General features: G+C 40.2%; 1 protein-coding gene across 1 annotated transcript in view; it reads left to right on the top strand.

Moving 5' to 3' along the window:
- acsf3 (acyl-CoA synthetase family member 3) overlaps positions 1-20,486 on the top strand; it is a 74,190-nt gene extending 53,704 nt beyond the window's left edge. Inside the window, exons 7-9 of the mRNA XM_053616855.1 lie at positions 12,967-13,101; positions 13,283-13,394; positions 19,520-20,486. Coding sequence (XP_053472830.1) covers positions 12,967-13,101; positions 13,283-13,394; positions 19,520-19,637 — 365 coding nt within the window. The 3' untranslated portion in view covers positions 19,638-20,486. The remainder of the gene's footprint in view (positions 1-12,966; positions 13,102-13,282; positions 13,395-19,519) is intronic.
- Positions 20,487-20,805: the final 319 nt, after the last annotated feature.

The raw sequence follows: 20,805 nt of genomic DNA on the forward strand, positions 1-20,805 counted from the left end.
GCGATGTGTGTGTGCACTGATGTGTAAGAGTGCTGGACTTGGAACATGGCCTCTGTTACACCGCCCTTTTCCAGAACTGTCAACTCACCCACTTCCTGAGCTCGAAGCAAAATGGCCTGTTTTCGTTTGTATGCATGTCAGCACATACCCTTAGAATTCCATACACTTTAGTATTCCCTACCCTTTAGCATTCCATACATTTTAGCATTCCATACACTTTAGTATTCTGTACATGTTAGTATTCTGTACACTACACTGTTCCATACACTTAAAGATTCCGTACACTTCACTGTTCCGTACGCTTTAGTATTCCGTGCACTTAAGTATTCTGTACACTTCACCGTTCCGTACACTTTAGTATTCCGCACACTTCACCGTTTCGTACACTTTGGTATTCTGTACACTTCACTGTATGGATTAATATGGAATACTGAAGTATACGGAGTATTGAAGTGTGCGGAATATTAAAATGTACAGCTTATTGAAGTGTGCGGATATTTGAAGTGTGCGGAATATTGAAGTATTCAATACACTTTAGTAATCCGTGCACTTCACTGTTTCGTACACTTTAGTATTCCATATACTTTAGTATTCCGTACACTTCACTGTTTCATACACTTTAGTATTCCATATACTTTAGTATTCCGTACACTTCACTGTTTCATACACTTTAGTATTCCGTACACTTCACTGTTTCCTACACTTTAGTATTCCGTACACTTCACTGCTCCGAACACTTTAATATTCCGTACACTTCACTGTTTCGTACACTTTAGTATTCCGTACACTTTAGTATTCCGTATACTTTAATATTCCGTACACTTTAGTATTCCGTATACTTCACTGTTCCCTACACTTTAGTATTCCGTACACTTTAATATTCCGTACACTTTAATATTCTGTACACTTTAGTATTCCGTATACTTCACTGTTCCGTACACTTTAGTATTCCGTACACTTTAGTATTCCGTACACTTTAATATTCTGTACACTTTAGTATTCCGTATACTTCACTGTTCCATGCTCTTTAATGTTCCGTACACTTTAGTATTCCGTATACTTCACTGTTCCATGCTCTTTAATGTTCCGTACACTTTAGTATTCCGTATACTTCACTGTTCCATGCTCTTTAATATACCGTACACTTTAATATTCCGTACACTTTAGTATTCCGTATACTTCACTGTTCCATGCTCTTTAATATACCGTACACTTTAATATTCCGTACACTTTAGTATTCCGTACACTTCAGTATTCCGTACACTTTAATATTCCGTACACTTTAGTATTCCGTATACTTCACTGTTCCATGCTCTTTAATTTTCCGTACACTTTAATATTCCGTACACTTTAGTATTCCGTACACTTCAGTATTCCGTACACTTTAATATTCCGTACACTTTAGTATTCCGTATACTTCACTGTTCCATGCTCTTTAATATTCCGTACACTTTAATATTCCGTACACTTTAGTATTCCGTACACTTCAGTATTCCGTACACTTTAATATTCCGTACACTTTAGTATTCCGTATACTTCACTGTTCCATGCTCTTTAATATTCCGTACACTTTAGTATTCCGTACACTTTAGTATTCCGTACACTTTAGTATTCCGTATACTTCACTGTTCCATGCTCTTTAATATTCCGTACACTTTAATATTCCGTACACTTTAGTATTCCGTACACTTCAGTATTCCGTACACTTTAATATTCCGTACACTTTAGTATTCCGTATACTTCACTGTTCCATGCTCTTTAATATTCCGTACACTTTAGTATTCCGTACACTTTAGTATTCCGTACACTTTAGTATTCCGTATACTTCACTGTTCCATGCTCTTTAATATTCCGTACACTTTAGTATTCCGTACACTTTAGTATTCCGTACACTTTAATATTCCGTACACTTCACCGTTCCATGCTCTTTAATATTCCGTACACTTTAGTATTTCGTTCATATTCTTGTTCTTGGCTGATGGGAGCGGAACCCGATGTGGTTTTCTGCTGTTGTAGCCCATCCATCTCAAGGTTCGATGTTTTATGCATCCTGAGATGCTCTTCTGCTCACCGCGGTTGTAAAAGAGTGATTATTTGAGAAACTATAAACTTCCTGTCAGTTCAAACCAATCTAGTCATTTTCTTCTGACCTCTCTTATCAACAAGGAGTTCCACCCACAGAAATATTGTTTTAAATGTTTTTCGCAGCATTCTGTGTAAGACTGTTGTGTGAAAATCCCATAATAATTCCTATTATTATTAAAATTTGTCTACATTTGATCACTTTTCATGTGCTGAGATGTCATTCTTGCACGGTAGAGGCATGTAGGGTTACTACACATACAATGTGCCTGGTAATTTCTGTCTTTTACATTTCATGCAATGTACTAGATAGCATCAAAATACCATGTATTTGTCGCCGTGTGTGACTCGAGCCATAGCTTTAACAAATTTTGGTTGCATGTGTTGAACTTTCGCTTTGTTGTGTTCTGTGTTGCTTCGCTTTCGGCGTCTGACATCTTTCCTTTAAACACGTCAGACTGGCGGGAGGGGAAAAAACAGGGCCGCCTGTGCAATAAGGCTTCTTATCATTTTAATTAGGAAAGTTGTTGGAGCGTATCGCCTTCCACCATGACAACAGCAGAGACGGAGAGACGCACAACCACCGCCTTCCTGTAACACAACTCCCATCAACCTCCTTTCAACTAATCAGAGCCGAGTCGCCATCCCACCTCCTGCTCTCCACGGTGCGCCATGTTTCTGTCTTTTGAAGAAACACACACACACACACACACACACACACACAGTGTCAGAATGTTGAAAAAGAGGCATGACCTGCAGGTTTCAAACTTCCTATGACCTTTGCTTCCTCCACAGAGTTATTATGGATCTCTTAATATTCTGAAAAGCCTCATAAATGCATGGCCACACTTCACACACTTCACACATACATACACAGACGCACACATTTAGGCGGCTTATCTCCCCCCATGTAAAACAGGCTCTCATTCCCCCATTTCCCTTCCTTCAGAAGGGAATTATGAGAGTGTGACCGAATGATGCCATGCTTCGTTTAGGTGTGGTATTTAAACAAGACAAGGGAAGGGGGGGTGGGGTGTGTGTGTGTGTGTGTGGGAGGGGGGGGGGGTGTCGCTATTATAGCACATTCTCCTCTAGCCCATTCCCTCACTCACTCACTCCGTGCTTTCCACCCTGTCTCTGTCTATAGCTCTTTCTATTTGTCTCAAGATGCTCCCTTCCTCTTGTTCTATCTCTCTCACATCTCCCTTTCTGTTCTCTCATTTTGTCTAGATTAGTTCTGTCCATCTCGCTCTCCTCTCTCTCTCTCTCTCTCTCTCTCTCTCTCTCTCTCTCTCTCTCTTTATCTCGTTCCTTCAATTCTTTCTTACCGTGGCTTCCTGTCTCCATCTGTCCCTGTTCTCTTTTTTTCCTCCTTCAGTTGATCTCTCTCTCTCTCTCTCTCTCTCTTTATTCTCTTGTACTATATCTTTCTATCTTCCTCTTGACTTTTCCTCTTCTTCTTTGTCTTCCTGTCACCACCTGTCTCTTTTTTTCTCCTCCCATATTTTCCCCTTTCTCTTGTTTTTTTTTTTTCCCTGTCTCCTTACAGTAGCTTCCTCTTTCTGTTCTGTGTGTCTGTTCTGCTCGCTATTCTCTTTCACTCTCCCTTTCTCTGCCTTTCGCTGTCTCTCTTGATTCTGTTGCTGTCTCTCGCTCCTTTTCTCACTCTCCTTTTTGCTTGATCTTTATTTTTACACACACACACACACACACACACACAAGCATGCACACAGTCATCTAACCCCCCTCCCCACCCCCCCACCCCTGCCCCCTGCAAGCCTATCAGAGAGGAGCAGCGGTGTGTGAAGAAATTCCCAATATCTAAATTTACACACTGTATCAATCTTGTTTAATAGACTGGAAAGCTTATTGCTGCGCACGGAGCGGCGAGAGGGCCGGCCGTGATAAATTGTGTCGGCGCGGCGACAGCCGCCCGTGATGTATAATGAAATATTTATGATTTATCCCGGCTAATAAACTGAAATGAAGAGCATGATGTATGGGAACAGATGGGCCCTCTATTGACGCCGGGCTTCTCAGCAGAGAGGAAGAGAGCACGGGGGGAAGGAGGGAGGAAGGAGAGAGGGACAGTTTATTGAGTATGAGCTAGAGGAGAAGTGTTTTTTTTTTTGTTGTTTTTTTTTTTGCGAAAGAAAAAAGAATGGAGGGGAAAAAAGGGTAGGAAGAAAAGGTGAGAGGTAGTAGACAGTGGGAAGATGGATGTAGTCAGAGGGGCTGAAGTGATCATGTTGTACAGACACGGGCCGTTCAGAATGATTGATGCAGTAGAGGTATTTCTGAAGTGTCTTTACCATGTTGGTACAGTATCTCAGCCCTTACTGACACTTGTGACTTTTCCACTTGTGGACTGAAATCCTAACCTGAGGAAGAACATACATTTCAGTGCATGACCTGAGAGCGCTCGGGTTTCACCTGAGCTGAGGAGGCGTGGTCTCTGACCCGGTCAGCCCAAGTAAAGGAGGCGTGGCCTCACAGTCCTCACGGTACTTAAAGTCCCCGTGAAGTGTCTTGAAACGTGCAGCGACATTCGATGTGTTGACTTCATTTCCACTGAAACAGAAAGTCAGGGCGGGACGTATCGAGTGTCGCCGCCCCTTTTTAAATAGCCGATAGAGTTAAGCTTACCTCACAGCCCACGCTAAGCCGTTTTTTGACAGTCAGTACCATGGATTTTTATCATGTTGGAGGCGGGACACTGCAGATTCTAGAGAGCATTTGATTGGACAGAAAATCTGAAGAGAAACTGAAGTGCAGAATGATGTCATCAAAATGTTTCATCCGTATTAATGGTAGAGAGAGACCGGACATTTTGAATGAATATATCTATATCTTCTAAATGTAAATTTTGTCATTGTGCCATTGTGCACTAGCTTATAGATAACCTTAAGGCAAACATCTTCATACTAGAAGCCACAAAACGTCAATTTTGATTTCATGGGGACTTTAAAATGAACCTGTTAGCACAAAACTGACTTGTGTCACATCACATAGCTTTACATATAGTATGGCTGAATTGTTGATTCCTGTAAAGACACACACTGGGTCGAATTACTTGAAACGTTTAGTATCTTTTTTTTTTTTTGTACATTTAGTCATTTTCTTGTTAATGAAGATAAATATTATTTTACAATTCATAGCATACTTGGAATCTTCAACCATCTTCAACTCGTCCTCATGCACTTGTTTTGAATCTTGTTTTTGGGTTTTTTTTTTTTTTTTTTTTTACTTTTTTTTTATTTATTATTATTTAAGCTCCTCCCACATACAGTTAGGCAGCATCTTAAATAGTTTCCTGTTCACTATATTTACATGCATAATATTGTTTTAAACCAAAGATCGTGTGCTATATGAGCAGCATTTGATATTGCGCCGCATCTAAAAAGTTGGAAATTATCGACCACATACTGATATCGCACCTATTTGGTCCCTAATGAGCAAAATAATAATAGAAATATGTGGAAAATATGGTATGCCTATATCCCTTGTATGTATTTTTTTTATAGTTTAGAAAATGTGTTTCGATATATGTTTTATTCAACTAAAAGTACAAGACAGGATCTTAAACATTGCAAACAATATGTTTTGTTTGTTTGTTTCTTGTTTATTTGTTTTGAAAATGTTATATTTGTCCGTACAGGCTGCTACACACCTCTAAGACAGCGAATCCTAGTTGTAGTTAAAAAGCAGCAGTTTGGGTGGACACTCTTCTCCCTCACACAGCTGATTTCTTAACTGCAGGCAGGTCTGAGCTGCAGCAGGTGTGAGCTGATTGGCTGAAGTGCCTCTTCCTGTGTGTGTTGATGTGTAGATGCTTCAGGCTGTTTGGTGAGGCTTTATGAGCACTGTGACTCATCGCCTACTGAACATCTCTAACCAGTCACCACCTGCCAGTCTCTCTCTCTCTCTCTCTCTCACACACACACACACACACACACACACACACACACAGAGCGAAAGACATAGAGAGTCTCACACCACCACAGCTGGGGCCTGCAGCTTGTAATGATCTCCACTACACTCAGCACCTCTGTCTCTCCCTCTCTTCCTTTCTTTCACTCTCTTTTCCTTTCATACCTCTCCATTTTCTTCTCTTTTCCTCTCTTTCTATCGGTTTCCCCTCTTTCCACATCCTCTCTCTTAATATATCTCATTTTTCTCTCTCCCTCACACCCTCTATTTCCACATAGTTTCCTGTCTTTCTCTCTCTCTCTCTCTCTCTTTTTCTCCCCCTCTCTCGCTCTCATTTTTCCTCTCCTCTTCTCTCTCTCTTCCCTCCACAGTGACCCATTTTTTCTCCTCATCATTGCTCTGTCCCACCTGAGCCCCCTCATCATTCAGTGAGTGCTCTTCTCACCTGTCTCTCTCTCCCTCACTCTCTCTCTCTCTCTCTCTCTCTCTCTCTCTCTCTCTCTCTCGCCACAGTCCCCTGCACTGTGAAAGGAGAGGAAATAGGTGTTACACTTTCTTTCGTTAGTGTGTGATGGGTTTTCTGCTGCCTGAGTGCCTCTTTTTGCCAGCCTTACAATATTGTGTGTGTGTGTGTGTGTGTGTGTGTGTAAAAGAGAATAATTAAGGAGTTTCCAGTTGACTAGCTCTACATGATCCCGACTGGTTCAGGATTTTCCACAAATCTTATTAAAGTCACCCCAAAGGATTTCCTTCATATTGATTTTGATCGAGGTCATTTTGTATGCGTATGTATATTGACGTACAGTCAGCTCCAGAATTATTGGCACCCTTGGTAAAGATGGGTAAAATAAGGTTATTTAAAAAAAAACAAAAAAGTCTTTGGTTGATCAACTCAAACTCTAACCTCAGGTAAACTTATTCCAAGAAAAGAAATGAAACCTTAACAGAACAAAATATTTTGAGACGTAACATGCGCTGCATTTGTTTTGCATGTCATTTTTTTCAGTTGTGGACATGAATGATGCATAAATTCCACTGAAATCATACAACCACACTTTGTACACTTTATTTTAAAATCATAATCTACATACATTGTTTACTGAGTGTCTCATGTCACATTTTTATTGACCTGTGTTGTAATTACAGCTGCTCCACTGTCGTCAATGTTTCATTGACACAGTTCTACATTCTGCCATTTTTAAATATTATTATTATCAGTAGTAGTAGTAATAGGAGGAGGAGGAGGAGGAGGAGTGGTAGTATTAAAGTGACGTATGCTGTCATGCCGGTTGAGCTCTCTCTCTCTCTCGTATAATGTGTGATGGGGTTTACAAGTAAGTCGGGGTATGTGCTTTAGCCATTGCTTTTACAATATATTACAGTGGTGCTTGAAAGTTTGTGAACCCTTTAGAATGTTCTCTATATCTGTGGCCTCTATATCTCTATATCTTTATTGTTTAACCTTTTGATATTTTGTTCAAAAAATTCACAAAAATACTCTGCTCTCATGGATATCAAACACAACACAGGTTTATCCAAAAAAAAATCTTTGTTCAATATAGGTGTGCAACAATTATTGGCACCCCTATGAATTCATATGAGAAAAATATATTTGAGGTATAGTCCCATTGATATTTTAATTGTTTTAGTACACTTAGGTGACTAGGAACAGGAAATTGTTCAACCATGACTTCCTGTTTCACAGGGGTATAAATATGAGGTAACACATAGGCCAAATTCCCTTAGTCATTCATCACAATGGGTAAGACCAAGGAATATAGGAGTGATGTGCGGCAAAAGGTTGTTCAGCTTCATAAAATGGGAAGTGGCTATAAGAAAATAGCAAAAGCATTGAAAATGCCCATTTCACCATCAGGGCAATGATTAAGAAGTTCCAGTCAACTGGAAATGTTATGAATCAACCTGGAATTGGACATGTGTCTATATCGTCTCAACGCACTGTGAAGAGGATGGTTCGAGCACCCAGAAGAAATCTCCAAAAGATCACAGCTGGAGAACTGCAGAAGTTAGTTGCGTCTTGGGGTCAGAAAGTCTCCAAAACTACAATCTGAAGTCACCCACTTTCTCTTGAGATTCAGTTCACAGACATTTTCCTTCAGAATTCGCTGGTATAATTCAGAGTTTATTGTTCCATCAATGAAAGCAAGTCGTCCCAGCCCAGATACAGCAAAACAGGCCCAAACCATGAAACTACCACCACCATGTTTCACAGCTGGGATAAGGTTCTTATCCCAACTGTGAACCAAGGTTGTGCTGAGTCAGTTTTTCAGCTTAGAGTTTTAAACTCGAACTGTCTGCTGTGGTTGTGCATATCGGTTGCTATAGTTCTGCAGCTCATGCTGTACTTGTGTTTTATAAACTTGATCCATGTGCCACTTTTTATCCCTCTATGGTAATGTGTTGCCTTCAGGCAACATGAAATATTTTGGCTTGCTGCAGCAAAAATCAACAATTTTTCTGAGTCCATGCTTCACCAAGGGGGAAGGGCCTAATGCTAACCAGTAGAAATGCAAAAATTGGTCACTGGCAGCCAATTTGATTCAGCATCATATTTTGTCTAGTAAACATTGACTCTTTAACTAATGTTCCAGTCATTAATCATCACAATAAAAAAATTAATCCATGTTTATTGGTAAGACAACTTTATATCAGAAATATATAAATGTATGTTAGAAAATTCTGAAATTGTGCATGTTGCCCTGAGGCAACAACATACCATAATGTAATCACACTAGGCCATAAAGAAAACAATAGGTGGTTATATAAATATTGTTTTAGCAAGCAACACAGTTTGAATAATCTGAATATTCTTGCATCATAGCCATGAAGTAATCAATTTAAAAATACTGTAATATGCTATATATACTGTATATTTTAAGGGGGCATGGTGGCTTAGTGGTTAGCATGTTTGCCTCACACCGTTCTGGTTGGGTTTGCATGTTCTACCCGTGCTCCGGGTACTCCAGTTTCCTCCCCCAGTCCAAAGACATGCGCTGAAGTCTGACCGGCATCTCTAAATTGCCTGTAGTGTGTGTGTGTGTGCGCGATTGTGCCCTGCGGTGGGTTGGCACCCCATCCAGAGTGTCTCTCCCCTTGTGCCCCGAGTGCCCTGGGACAGACTCCAGGCTTCCCGCGACCGTACAGCGGTACAGAAAATGGATGTTAGAATTATAGTACATTATTCTATTTTAAGAGAAATCTCTCTTTGAGCTACTGAAATTCAGTGAAGTGAAAAGCAGGTATCACTCCCAGTGGATGGTAGTGAGGATGAGTTGGTATATAGTGATGAGGAAGATGATGAGCAACCCTACATGGAGAAAGAGAGTGAGGATGAAGACGAGGGTGAAGACGAAGGTACAGTGCTCGTATCAAATCTACAGGGAGAAAGTGAAAGGGAGGGTGAGGATGATTAAACACTGCATTTGTAATACATTTATTTTACATCTTGTTTCATATGCGTGCATAAGTTTTTGCCTATGCAGATGGATGTGTTAAAAATATTTTCCTTTTTGTCTATTAGAGCATCAATTGTTTCGATATGAGCACTTGTCCTTCTTAAGGGTCTCTGCATTAGCTGCAAGCTGAAACTGACTCGCACTGACCTCACTCTGACACACTGTTGAGTACAGAAACATTTCCGAGCTGAAAAATGTTTAAAGTTTTAGATCTAGACTCATTCGACTGTAGTGTGAATTGTAGTATTTAAAGTGTGCGTGAAAGTTAGCGGTTGTTGATTTTCCTCCGATGTCATAAGTATGAATTCTAATGAAAATTGTACCCGGTGTAGCATCCGCTATAAGCACACAGTGATTCAGACATCTATCACCGGTTTGTTTACCTCCAGTCTGTGATGAAATTGCTATAGCAGCTATACATTTTATAAGTATACATCTTTTGTTTAACATATTTACTTAAACATGTTGACAGTATAGCTAATATAGATTAAGGGTTCTGTGTTGCAATTTAGTTTTCATTAAAAAGCCTATACAAGTATAACACATTTGTCGTAACCGTGACAAACACTAAACATAGTATTTTTTTATTTGGAGTGACTATTTAAAAAAATGACAATCTGGTAATGTTTACAAGGCGCTTTTGGTGTCACAGACTACAGTCGCACGTTGTATAAGAATTATTTACAAGTGAGTTGAGATCAGCAGTGTCAGCTGATGACAAAGTTCTGGTAGTGTCAGGATTTTTTATTAATATCTCAGAGTGTGAGCACTGCTACAGTACAACACTCGTCTAAACGCCACCAGCGGAAGGATGCTGGTTTTAGAATTGGATTATAGGATATATGAAAGTCACAGCGCCGCTACAACTACTTTAGTGTCTGTGGTTCAACTTGAAGGAAGCATGCTAATGGACCTCTGGTTGAAGATTGCTAGAGGATTATTAGTGGATCGTATAATCTGATATGAATATATTAATGCATAGACTGTTATAGAATTCAGCCAAGATTTTATTTGTCTCATCTGGGTACAGTAAGTAGTAATCTTAAAGACATCTGTAGAGTGGATTAGAGTGGCCACTCTTACTACAAATCTTGGAGCATAATATCTGCATATTGTGGATGTACACTCACTGTCCACTTTATTTCGAACACCTGAACATTCATGCAGTTATCCAATCAGCCAATCATACGACAGCAGCACGATGCATAAAATCGTGTAGATACAGGTCAAGCGCTTCAGGTAACGTTCACATCAAACAACAGAAATGGGAAATATTTCAGAAAATGCTGATCTCCTGGGGGTCATGCCCTACCAGTCTCTAGATTTTACACAGAATGGTGTGAAGGCCTCAGCTTTCTGTTCTTGGCTGAGTGGAATCTGATCTGGTCTTCTGCTTCTATTCCTATCCACCTCAGGATTTGATATTTTGTGCATGCTGAAATGCTTTTCTGCTCACCGCGGTTGTAAAGACCGTTTGTATGAGTTACTATATCCTTCAATTCAATTCATTTTTATTTCTATAGTGCTTTTAACAATGTACATTGTCTCAAAACAGCTTTACAGAAATATACAAACACAGGACACAGATTTTAAGAGTGTGAATTTATCCCTATTGCGCAAGCCGGTGGTGATGGTGGCGAGGAAAAACCCCCTAAGATGATATGAGGAAAGAAACCTTGAGAGGAATGTTGGCTCAAATTTAGCCTATTACCCAAAAACACTTAAAATTCAACATAGAAGCCAATACCCACATCTACCTCTCAGCCCAGTTGGAGATAGGAAAAAAATACACCAGCCGTGAGTGAGAAGAAGCAAGGGTCCAGCTTTATTGTTCCATTCCACCACACGAGATCCACACCGATGAGAATTCTCAGAAGTGATCCCAATACCCTGAGCTTAAGCTCCAGTATTTATACTGTACTTACACAGTAAATAACCCATATGTTTCAAGAAGACTACGATCTCACTACCAATAGGGTTAAAAAAGAGCTCATCTACCTTACTCTTATGTTCCAGAAAAGGGCTATTCCACTTACACATAGAATCAAAACCAGGGGTTTCAATTTACACATAAAATCAGAACCCAGGGATTTCTAATAACCCAGAAAGTCAAAACCAGAGAGTTTCAGTTACCCAGAGAACAAAAACCAGAGATTTTCAGTTACCCAGAGAATCAAAACCAGAGAATTTCAGTTACCCAGAGAATCGAAACCAGAGAATTTGAATTACCCGTAAAATAGAAAGTGGACAAGACTAAACAATCTAGAGTGACCTTGGTCTTATTGTTATCTCGCGGGGGGGGGGGGGGGGCCAGCTTGACTCAGCCACCCTTATAAATGGCTCCTCATGGTTCTTTCTTAAAATTAAGGCCTTCTTTGTGAGACAAGAACCTTCACCATTTGAGTCATGAGTAAGTTTACATTTTCCTGTATTTCTAGTTTATAATTTATTTTCATATTTGCTCTATATTTCTTATTTTATATATATATTTATACTACTTGAAAAGTGGTTTGCTGTACTTCCGACTTCTTAATATCATTACAGTTCTACTGTCCTGCATATCCTACTATTCTGTTTTTTTATAGAGAGTTTCTCTATTACTATAAGATATAATATCTTATTACTCCTTTTTCATTATTCTTATAAAGTTATTCATGTGTAGTGTATGAGAGAGAGAGTGTGTGTGTGTGTGTGTGTGTGGTAGCACTCCTCAGCTCAGCTCGTATACCTCTTTTTGCCTTTTTTGACCACTACTGCTCTTAAAGATCTTTAAAGTGTAATTCCAATTCAATATTCAATATCAGTCAATATCCGCCTCACACTACTTCTGTGTGTCTTGGTGCCCGTCTTTTCTTCTTCTCCCCTTTGCTGGATGCTAGGTCTCCCTTATGTTTATTTTATGACATTTTTTATCCACAACAGGAACCAGACTCATCTGGGTAACAGATAGTGTGAAAGTAAAAGAAAGTTCATTATGGTTTTTATATGAAATCTGTTTTGTTGAACTAATCCACTGTTCACTAAAGGAGACCTGAGTGCAAAACTGTATGTGGTAATTGCAGTCCTAAGGCCATCGCAGCAACCGTAGTCCCAGCAACCACAGCGAGAATGTCCATGTGGAACTGAGGTCCAAAGCAATGTTTTTATTTGTGTCTGTTGTGTGTGAAAATCCCAGGAGATCATCAGTTTCTGAAATACTCATACCAGCCCTTCTGGTACCAATATGCATGCCACGATTAAAGTCACACAGATCACACTTTTTTCCCCATTCTGATGTTTGATGCGAACTAAAGCTCTTGACCCGTATCGGCAAGATTTTTTTGCATCATGTTGATGACTGGCTGATTAGATAAATGCATGAACGTGCAGGTATACAGATGTTCCTAATAAAGTGCATGGGGAGTGTGTAGTGAACGTTGTTAATCATAATATGTGGCAACTAAAGTTGGCCTTTTGTTTTCTTTTGTTTTTTCTTTAGGGGACACCGCGGTCTACAAAGATGGAGTCTACTGGATCATGGGACGAACTTCTGTAGACATCATAAAGAGCGGCGGCTACAAGATCAGCGCTCTAGAGGTGGAGCGCCACCTGCTGGCCCACCCTGACATCACAGGTACATGGAAGGAAAGGCGTAACATGCAGTTGGTTTGGTAAAAAGAAAATAGTGGGCTCAAGGCAGTGAAACTCTCACATTGGTTGTACTATAAGAAGTAACCTGTATCTTTTAGAGCAGCCAATGACTGAATTCATAAGTGCATGTTAGAACATATACGCTTTTTCTTTCTATTTGTCAGATGTGGCTGTAATCGGGGCGTGGGACTCCACCTGGGGGCAGAAGGTTGTAGCGGTTGTGCAGATGAAGAATGGGAAGACTATCAGTCTTCCTGAGCTGAAGGCCTGGGCCAGGTATCTCCTTAATGAAACATCACCTTCCCTCTACTAAGCCCACCCCATACAACACCCCACGTGCTGTATGAGATACCTTTTATAGAAAAGTGGAAAAATGATCCCGATCCGATCCCTGGTAGTATTGCGCATCACCGTTGTTCTGGTATCTTTAGAAATATGATGGGGTGTGCTATTGGATGCCATTTCTTGAGTTCAATTAAAATACAGATATCTTCTCAGTTGTAAAACTAGCATCTCCCTTTCGTATTCTCCTTGGATCGGCATCGTTATATTACCTACTGTCTATATTTTATGCATGTATCCAATTGTATGATTACGACTTATCTTATTGTCTAAATAAATAATGAAAGATATTTCCAGCAGTTCCTAGGCAAGTTAACTAGCCTAGCTTATCCAGGGGAGTATCGCTGCTAATACTCTAGCTACAGTTTTCAAATTTCAGTAACATTACGGTAGTAGAAAAAATGAGTGAGTGGAGAAGAAAAAGCAAGCAATAAGGTCTGGAGACATAGAATGTTTAAGCAAGATGCAAAACCTTACTTTCCATAGCATTACAAATGAGGAGCAGCGTTTTTCTTTCTCACTTGTATTCAGACTGTCTCTGTTAACACAGAGATTTATTTACATCGCCTTGGGAATGTAGCAAATGCTTTGTAGAAGTATTTAAGGTCATAGCTAGGAATTAACGTGCTGCCATGTTCTATAGGAGTTACAGCATAAATGGTGCTACAGAAAGCACAGAATTACTGCACTGAGGGGTCCGAGCGTCATCACTTTCTGTAACGGAGTTTAATATTCATTCTCCTGCTAGTTTTGTGACTATGGATTGGTTGAAACTGGGGAATTTGTGCATCATTCCATGAATGAAGTCCACTTTATTTATTTCCCGTAATTTTAGTCATTTGTCAATTCTCAGTACGTTTAGCTACCATGGGCGTTAGCTGGACTGTAAACCATCGGGGCTGAGCCCAGATTCGTCTCCATCAAAAATCTTTTTTAAATGTACTTATAAACTGACATTCATGCTTTTTTTTTTTTTTCTGCATGTGACGGCTAATTGCTTAAAAAATGCTAAAATTGCACAAAAAGTTGGATTTTTGGAATCATAAATTACCTGGGGCGTTATCACTGTTCGAGACTATAGGCTAGTTTGGTGTCGCTAGTCAAGAGGAGGCACAACTAAGCTATCAGTGTATGGGTTTAGCTGCTACAGAACCATGTAAAGTACGTTATCTGTCCTTATGCTCCGCTCATATCATGTTCATGTAACTCATATAGACTCACTGCTCAGCATCAGAGGATGTTAGTGCTTCAGTTTCAACCCCTTTAGTGGTAAATAAATAAATAAAAATAGGCAAATATCCATTTTCCCCCTCTAGTAACTAACTGATTGTGTGAGCTAGCGTTTGGCAGCATTGAGACCCGTCGGCCAATAGGATACAACTATTTCCATGTATTTTCCTGTACAAAATTACAACACCGCCGTCTTCTTTTACGGACGTTCGGTTACGGAGTGACAAACCGCTACAAGTGGAGATTTATTCAGGGCTAAAGGAAAAAATCTTCACATTCCCCGGTCAGGTTTCGCCCCTGGTAGATACCCGTCCTCGATCACATGTCGGCCACCGATCGGTGAAAGGTAAAGGCTAGCACATACTTTCTCCCAGTCACGTGAAGCTAACCACTTCATCTTTTTGAGTTGCTGCTAATGCTGTTTGACAAAGCAGATTAAACACACTCTGAGGAAAGAGCTAACTGCTCTCTTCCGTGTACTCGAGCTCGCAGATGCCTGTGGTTTGCCACTGTAGCTAGTGTAGTGTTCTATTGAAAAAATGGGATAATCTGTCACTTTGTCACAGATCTGTGTAGTGATTTTTTGAGTGGTTTAAAGGTAGGTGAACGCTGGTCTGTTTTTTGGCTTTGTGGGCAAGCGTTAGTGTTTTAAATCTGATGTGGTAGCTATGGGAAATCTGAGGAGGGAACGCAGTAGTGACGTGGTGTGGGAGAACCTGCTGCATTCTGGATCAGTTGCACGGGGCAGCTTGGCATACAGGGGCAGATCTGCCAGGGACCAGTTGCAGTAATTGAGTCTTGAGATGACAAGGGTCTGAACAAGCACCCGAGTGGCCCCGGGGATAGAAATGGCCGGACCTTCCTGATGTTGTAAAGGAGAATCCTGCATAAGGAGAGAAGGATAGTTGGTTGTCCAGATCAACCCCAAAGTTGCCTGCAGTGTCCGATGGTGTGTTCTGACTGTTGTGTCCTTGAACACCGTGTCTGGAAAACATTGTTTCACTGCTCATCTGAGAAACCCTGCTCGTCAGTATTATAGCACAAATCCACATTCTTCCTAAACCCATCTTCTCTCTGGGAAGTTCTCCAAACACTGTATGCATTTGTTAACTTTCTTTCTCATGCTCCAAATACTCAATCTCAATCTGTCAGCTGATGAAACACGTCGATGATGAAATGTGTTTATTTCGACGTATGCAGCACGGAGTTAAAACAGCGTACGGAGTGTGCCGTGGAGTGAGTGTGTGTGCTGAGGTGCGCAGGCTTGCGTCAGAGCATGGAGCGTGTTGAATCACGCAGCAGGCTGACGGTCCCTCCGGGCCGCTGCCAAATCGATGTGGATGTTCAAGAACACAGCTTTTTGAGCGAGTACACTTTTTTCTTTTTTTTTTTTTCTTCCCACTCACACACATCCACAGCTACTCGTATACGTCGGGGCAGCCGTGTGCCGATAGAGTCGGGGCAGCCGTGTGCCGATAGAGTCGGGGCAGCGATGAATGAAGGGATGCTGCCAAAATGGCTCTCTGCTCACAAACACTGCATAGGGCACGAGCTACTGTTTTTTTTCCACCATGTATAGTGCACATTTCATCACATAGTAAGGCCTGGCAACACAGGATGGGTTCCTTCTGTTTAATTCCTTATCTTTTATGATTTTACTCACCTTTACTGTGCCCCTGAAACAAAACTCTTAGGAAACATTTCCAAATGATCTCTCTCTGTCTCTGTCTCTCTCTCTCTCACTCTCGCTGTATCTCTCTCTCTCTCTCTCTCTCACTCTCGCTGTATCTCTCTCTCACTGTCCCTCTCACTCTCTCTCTCACTCACTCTCTCACTTGCTCTCTCTTGCTATCTCTCTCTCCCTGTTGCTCTCTCTCATGCTCTCTCTCTCGCTCTCTCTCTCTCTCTCTCTCTCTCTCTCTCTCTCGCTGTCTCTCTCACTCTCTCTCTCACTCTCTCACTATCTCTCTCACTTGCTCTCTCTCTCTCTCTCTCTCTCCCTTGCTATCTCTCTCTCTTGCTCTCTCACTTGCTCTCTCTCTCGTTCCCTCTCTCTCTCTCTCTCTCTCGCTCTCTCGCGCCCTCTCTCCATGCATCATTTTATTTATGTATTTTTTTTCCTTGAATATTTTAGTGAGTCTGAATGCTCCATATGGTTTTGTGGTCTTAGTGCCATGTCTATGTTTTATTGCTTGTACGTGCATGTGTGTGCGCTTGTTCGTTGGCATGAGTGTATACGCTTGAGAAACTGTAGTGTTGACCTGTCCTTGCTCCTGCCAGCATAGCCTGAGGTAGTGCATTACACACACACACACCTTAGTGAGGTACTTTTACTGCAATGTGTATTACTGCAGCTCTCTCGGTTCTGAAGGGTGTTTGTGTTAGTATCGTTACCTTTTTATGTATATTTTATTTATTTATTTATTTTGGCTATAAAAGGTATAACGGGGGAAATTAAAAAAATTTTTTGAAAGTTTGCAATTTCATTATTTAATGCTTTGGAAAAGATTCAAATGTATTTTTAAAAAAAAGTATTCATTTAGCTGAAACTGCATTTAAATGTTAATTAAATTCACATTTAAATGCGAGTTAAATTGAGGTGAGGGTGAGCCTCTTGCTGTCGGTCTGACATACACTGAGGTGAATCGATATGGGGAAATATAATCAAAAGGTGCTGGAGAATAGCAAATACTTACATATGATGCTGCGAAGCTTCCGTGATTTCCAAAATGTTGCAATTAGGACTTTTTTTTTTCTTGCTGAGGAATTGGACCGTTTTTGCATATGTGTACTTTTTGTGTGTATATATTCAGTAATTAATGTAAGACATTGAGAAGGTTGTAAAACTGTGTTTAAGTTGAGGACACCTGCAGACACCCTGGAAATAAGGCTTCACCTGACCACAACTCTTAAGGTTAAACGAATGGTTCAGTAAGTAAGTAAGTAAATAAATAAATAAATAAAGATGGTTTCCGCTGTACCATAAATTCCATTTGATCAGCACCACAGTGTGATTGCTTCTGAGGTTTTGTAGTGTGAATCAATAAACCACAACAATACCGAACAAAAAAGAATCTTTTATAACTTGCTTGTACTTTAATATTTCCTGATAATGCTGAATTGTGGAAATCACTGGTAGTCTGTTTTTTTTTTTTTTTTGCTTTTTTTTGGCAAAGCACCCAATACATCTGGTAAATTTCCATTCCACCTATATCCTCTCTCTCTCACACACACACACACACACCACACAAAACATACTGTGAATGTTTTGTTGTTGCTTTGAATCAGAGTTCTACTCTCCAACAGCTGCTTGAAATGTCTTCATTACTGTAACGTGTGCATATGGTCTTATGCATACAAAGCTGCGGAGTCTATGTGAGTGCTCTACACATAGAAAGGCCTGAATATATATCCAATTTTCTGTTTTCTTACTTTACACATACACACCGAATGCTCATTCCTCAGTGCCCCAACTCCAGCTGTCATTTCTCATATTTGTCAGTCTTTATATGGTATTTGCAACAGAGAGAAGATATGATGAGCCCCAACACACACCATAATACACACACACACACACACATCGTAATACACATACACACTTTAATACACACACACAGACGAAGTACAACAACAAAACAGACATTGAGTCTAACATGTGTGAAAGGTAAATTGATTGTTTGCGTAGAGAACAGAAGAGACAAAAAAAGAAACGCAGACAGACGCTGTGCTGGAAGGGACGTGCGCCGAAGAAACAGAACACAACAAAAAGTGTGAGATGTTTAAAAAATAAAAAAGGCTCCAGGACTTACCATAACAACCATGCCTTCACAAAGTCTACACATTTAATTAACTCGGCGCTCGGCTCGGGGTTTTATTTATTTTATTTATTTTTTTGTTATTTTCTTTTCATGCTAATTTTATTGTTTATGGAATTAATTGAATTGTACATGTCTTGAAGCGATCTGAAATACAGCACGCAAAAGCTGGGTGTAAAGATATGGGGATGTGCTGGGAATAAATTCTCATTCCACATTAGTTTTTGGCAGATAAGCTCCAGTTCTCCAGCAGTCATGTCTTCTGTTTGTCTGTTCGTCCATTTGTCATTATAGTTACACACTAACACCCTGATCGTTGTGAGGACCTTCCCCTGACATAATTAATGATGCAGATAATTAATGACCCCCCCCTCCCCACACACACACACACCTGTTATAACTTTGTTAGATATCATACGTGTTGGATTTTCTTTTCTATTGTTTCTTCTTGTCCCTCGTTCCCGGTTAAAAACAAAGGGGGATAGAGCTGTTGCTGCCCCCCGTCTATGGAATCAACTGCCACTGGACATCCGCCTTGCACCTTCTATTACCACTTTTAAAAATCGGCTTAAAACTTATCTCTTCTGCCAGGCTTTTTGATCAAATTTTTAATTGTTTAAACCAATTTTTAAGCAGTTTTTTCTATTGTCTGTTTTTATTTGGTCTAATTCTGTTTCTATGTTATTTTCCTTACTCTGTGCAGCACTTTGGTCAGCTTTGCTGTGTGAAACGTGCTATATAAATAAATTTTACTTACTTCCTTCTTACAGGGTACATTTCATTTATTTAAAGCCATGGGGGGTGCAAACATTTGCACTCGCCTGTAATATATTGTATCATATTGCAAACATAATGTGTAGTGATGCAATTGCAGTATAATGTTTTATACTGTGTGGCTCTCTTATAGTTATAGAGATTCAGAATAGTTTTAGATGGGGGGTATAATACAATTTAGTGAATAGAAAATTCCATATAAACAGTATGACAAGAGTTTGTTTGTTTTTTATCTTTCAGAGAGCACATGGCCTCGTACACCATCCCCACTGGGCTGATTGTGGTGGAGGAGATGCCTAGGAACCAGATGGGAAAAGTGAATAAGAGAGACCTGCTGCGCCAGTTCTTCCCCCACTGACAGTCTTCTCCATTCCCCACTCCTCCACTCTACCCGCTGACCTGGGGTCAGTGCTGTGGGTTTGTGTTACACAGTGGAAGTCTTGGGTGGCTGATCCAGGATCAGGTCATGAAGAGGAACACCAGCGGATTCAGTGAAGCTCCAGGTTTACCCTAATCTCTGGTGATCAGAGGGAACTGTGCACACATCACCTGTACACCTGCTTAATTCTGTCTGTCAAGTAAAGCAGCACGCTTGGCTCTCAGCTCCTGTAAGGAAGGATTATTAACATGACTGAAGAATTTAAAGATTCAAGTTACTGTAGGTTGGTTTATTTTAGTAATTATTAAGTAAAGTATTAATCATTTCTTCCTTTGAATTTTTAATAGTGCATCTTTTAAACATTAAACGAATTGCATAATGTTGTTTGTTGCCTAGCAGCGTTAGCCAGCCAGGCGAATAGATCATAAGGGCAACTCATTAAGGTAGAGGTGTGTGTGTGTGTGTGTGTGTGGGTGTGTGTGTGTACACAGAGAGAGAAAGAGAGATGCAGCTGCTATGACGACAGGGCTCTAAAATAAAATCATTATTAATTGTTTGTTAATTGTTATTGTGATTCTCTTGTAGTACTGATGTATTGTAGAAATAGCATTATTGTCATTTGTAATGTTCAACCTTCATCAGTTTGGTTTAAATCAGTCACAGTGTGGACCAATAACATAACAAATAATGCCATATTTGGCTTCATTCGCGTCTGAGGTGGCCTACACCTTCCCAGAATGCTTTGCTGTAAGGGAAGACGTACAACCCCAATTCCAAAAAAAAAAGTTGGGACGCTGTGTAAAATGTAAATAAAAACAGAATGCAATGATTTGCAAATCTCATGAACCCATATGTTATTCACAATAGAGCATAGAAAACATAGCAAATGTTTCAACTGAGGAAATGTACCATTTTAAGGAAAAAAGTTTAAATTTTGAATTTGATGGTCACAACATGTCTCATAAAAGTTGGGACGGGGTAACAAAAGGCTGGAAAAGTAAGTGTTACTAAAAAGAAACAGCTGGAGGTTAATTGGCAACAGGTCAGTAACATGATTGGGTATAAAAAGAGTATCTTAAAGAGGCAGAATCTTTCAGAAGTAAAGATGGGCAGAGGTTCACCAATCTGCGAAAAACTGCATCTACAA

Source organism: Ictalurus furcatus, chromosome 27 (assembly GCF_023375685.1).
Source record: "Ictalurus furcatus strain D&B chromosome 27, Billie_1.0, whole genome shotgun sequence".
In the NCBI taxonomy this organism is placed as follows: domain Eukaryota; kingdom Metazoa; phylum Chordata; class Actinopteri; order Siluriformes; family Ictaluridae; genus Ictalurus; species Ictalurus furcatus.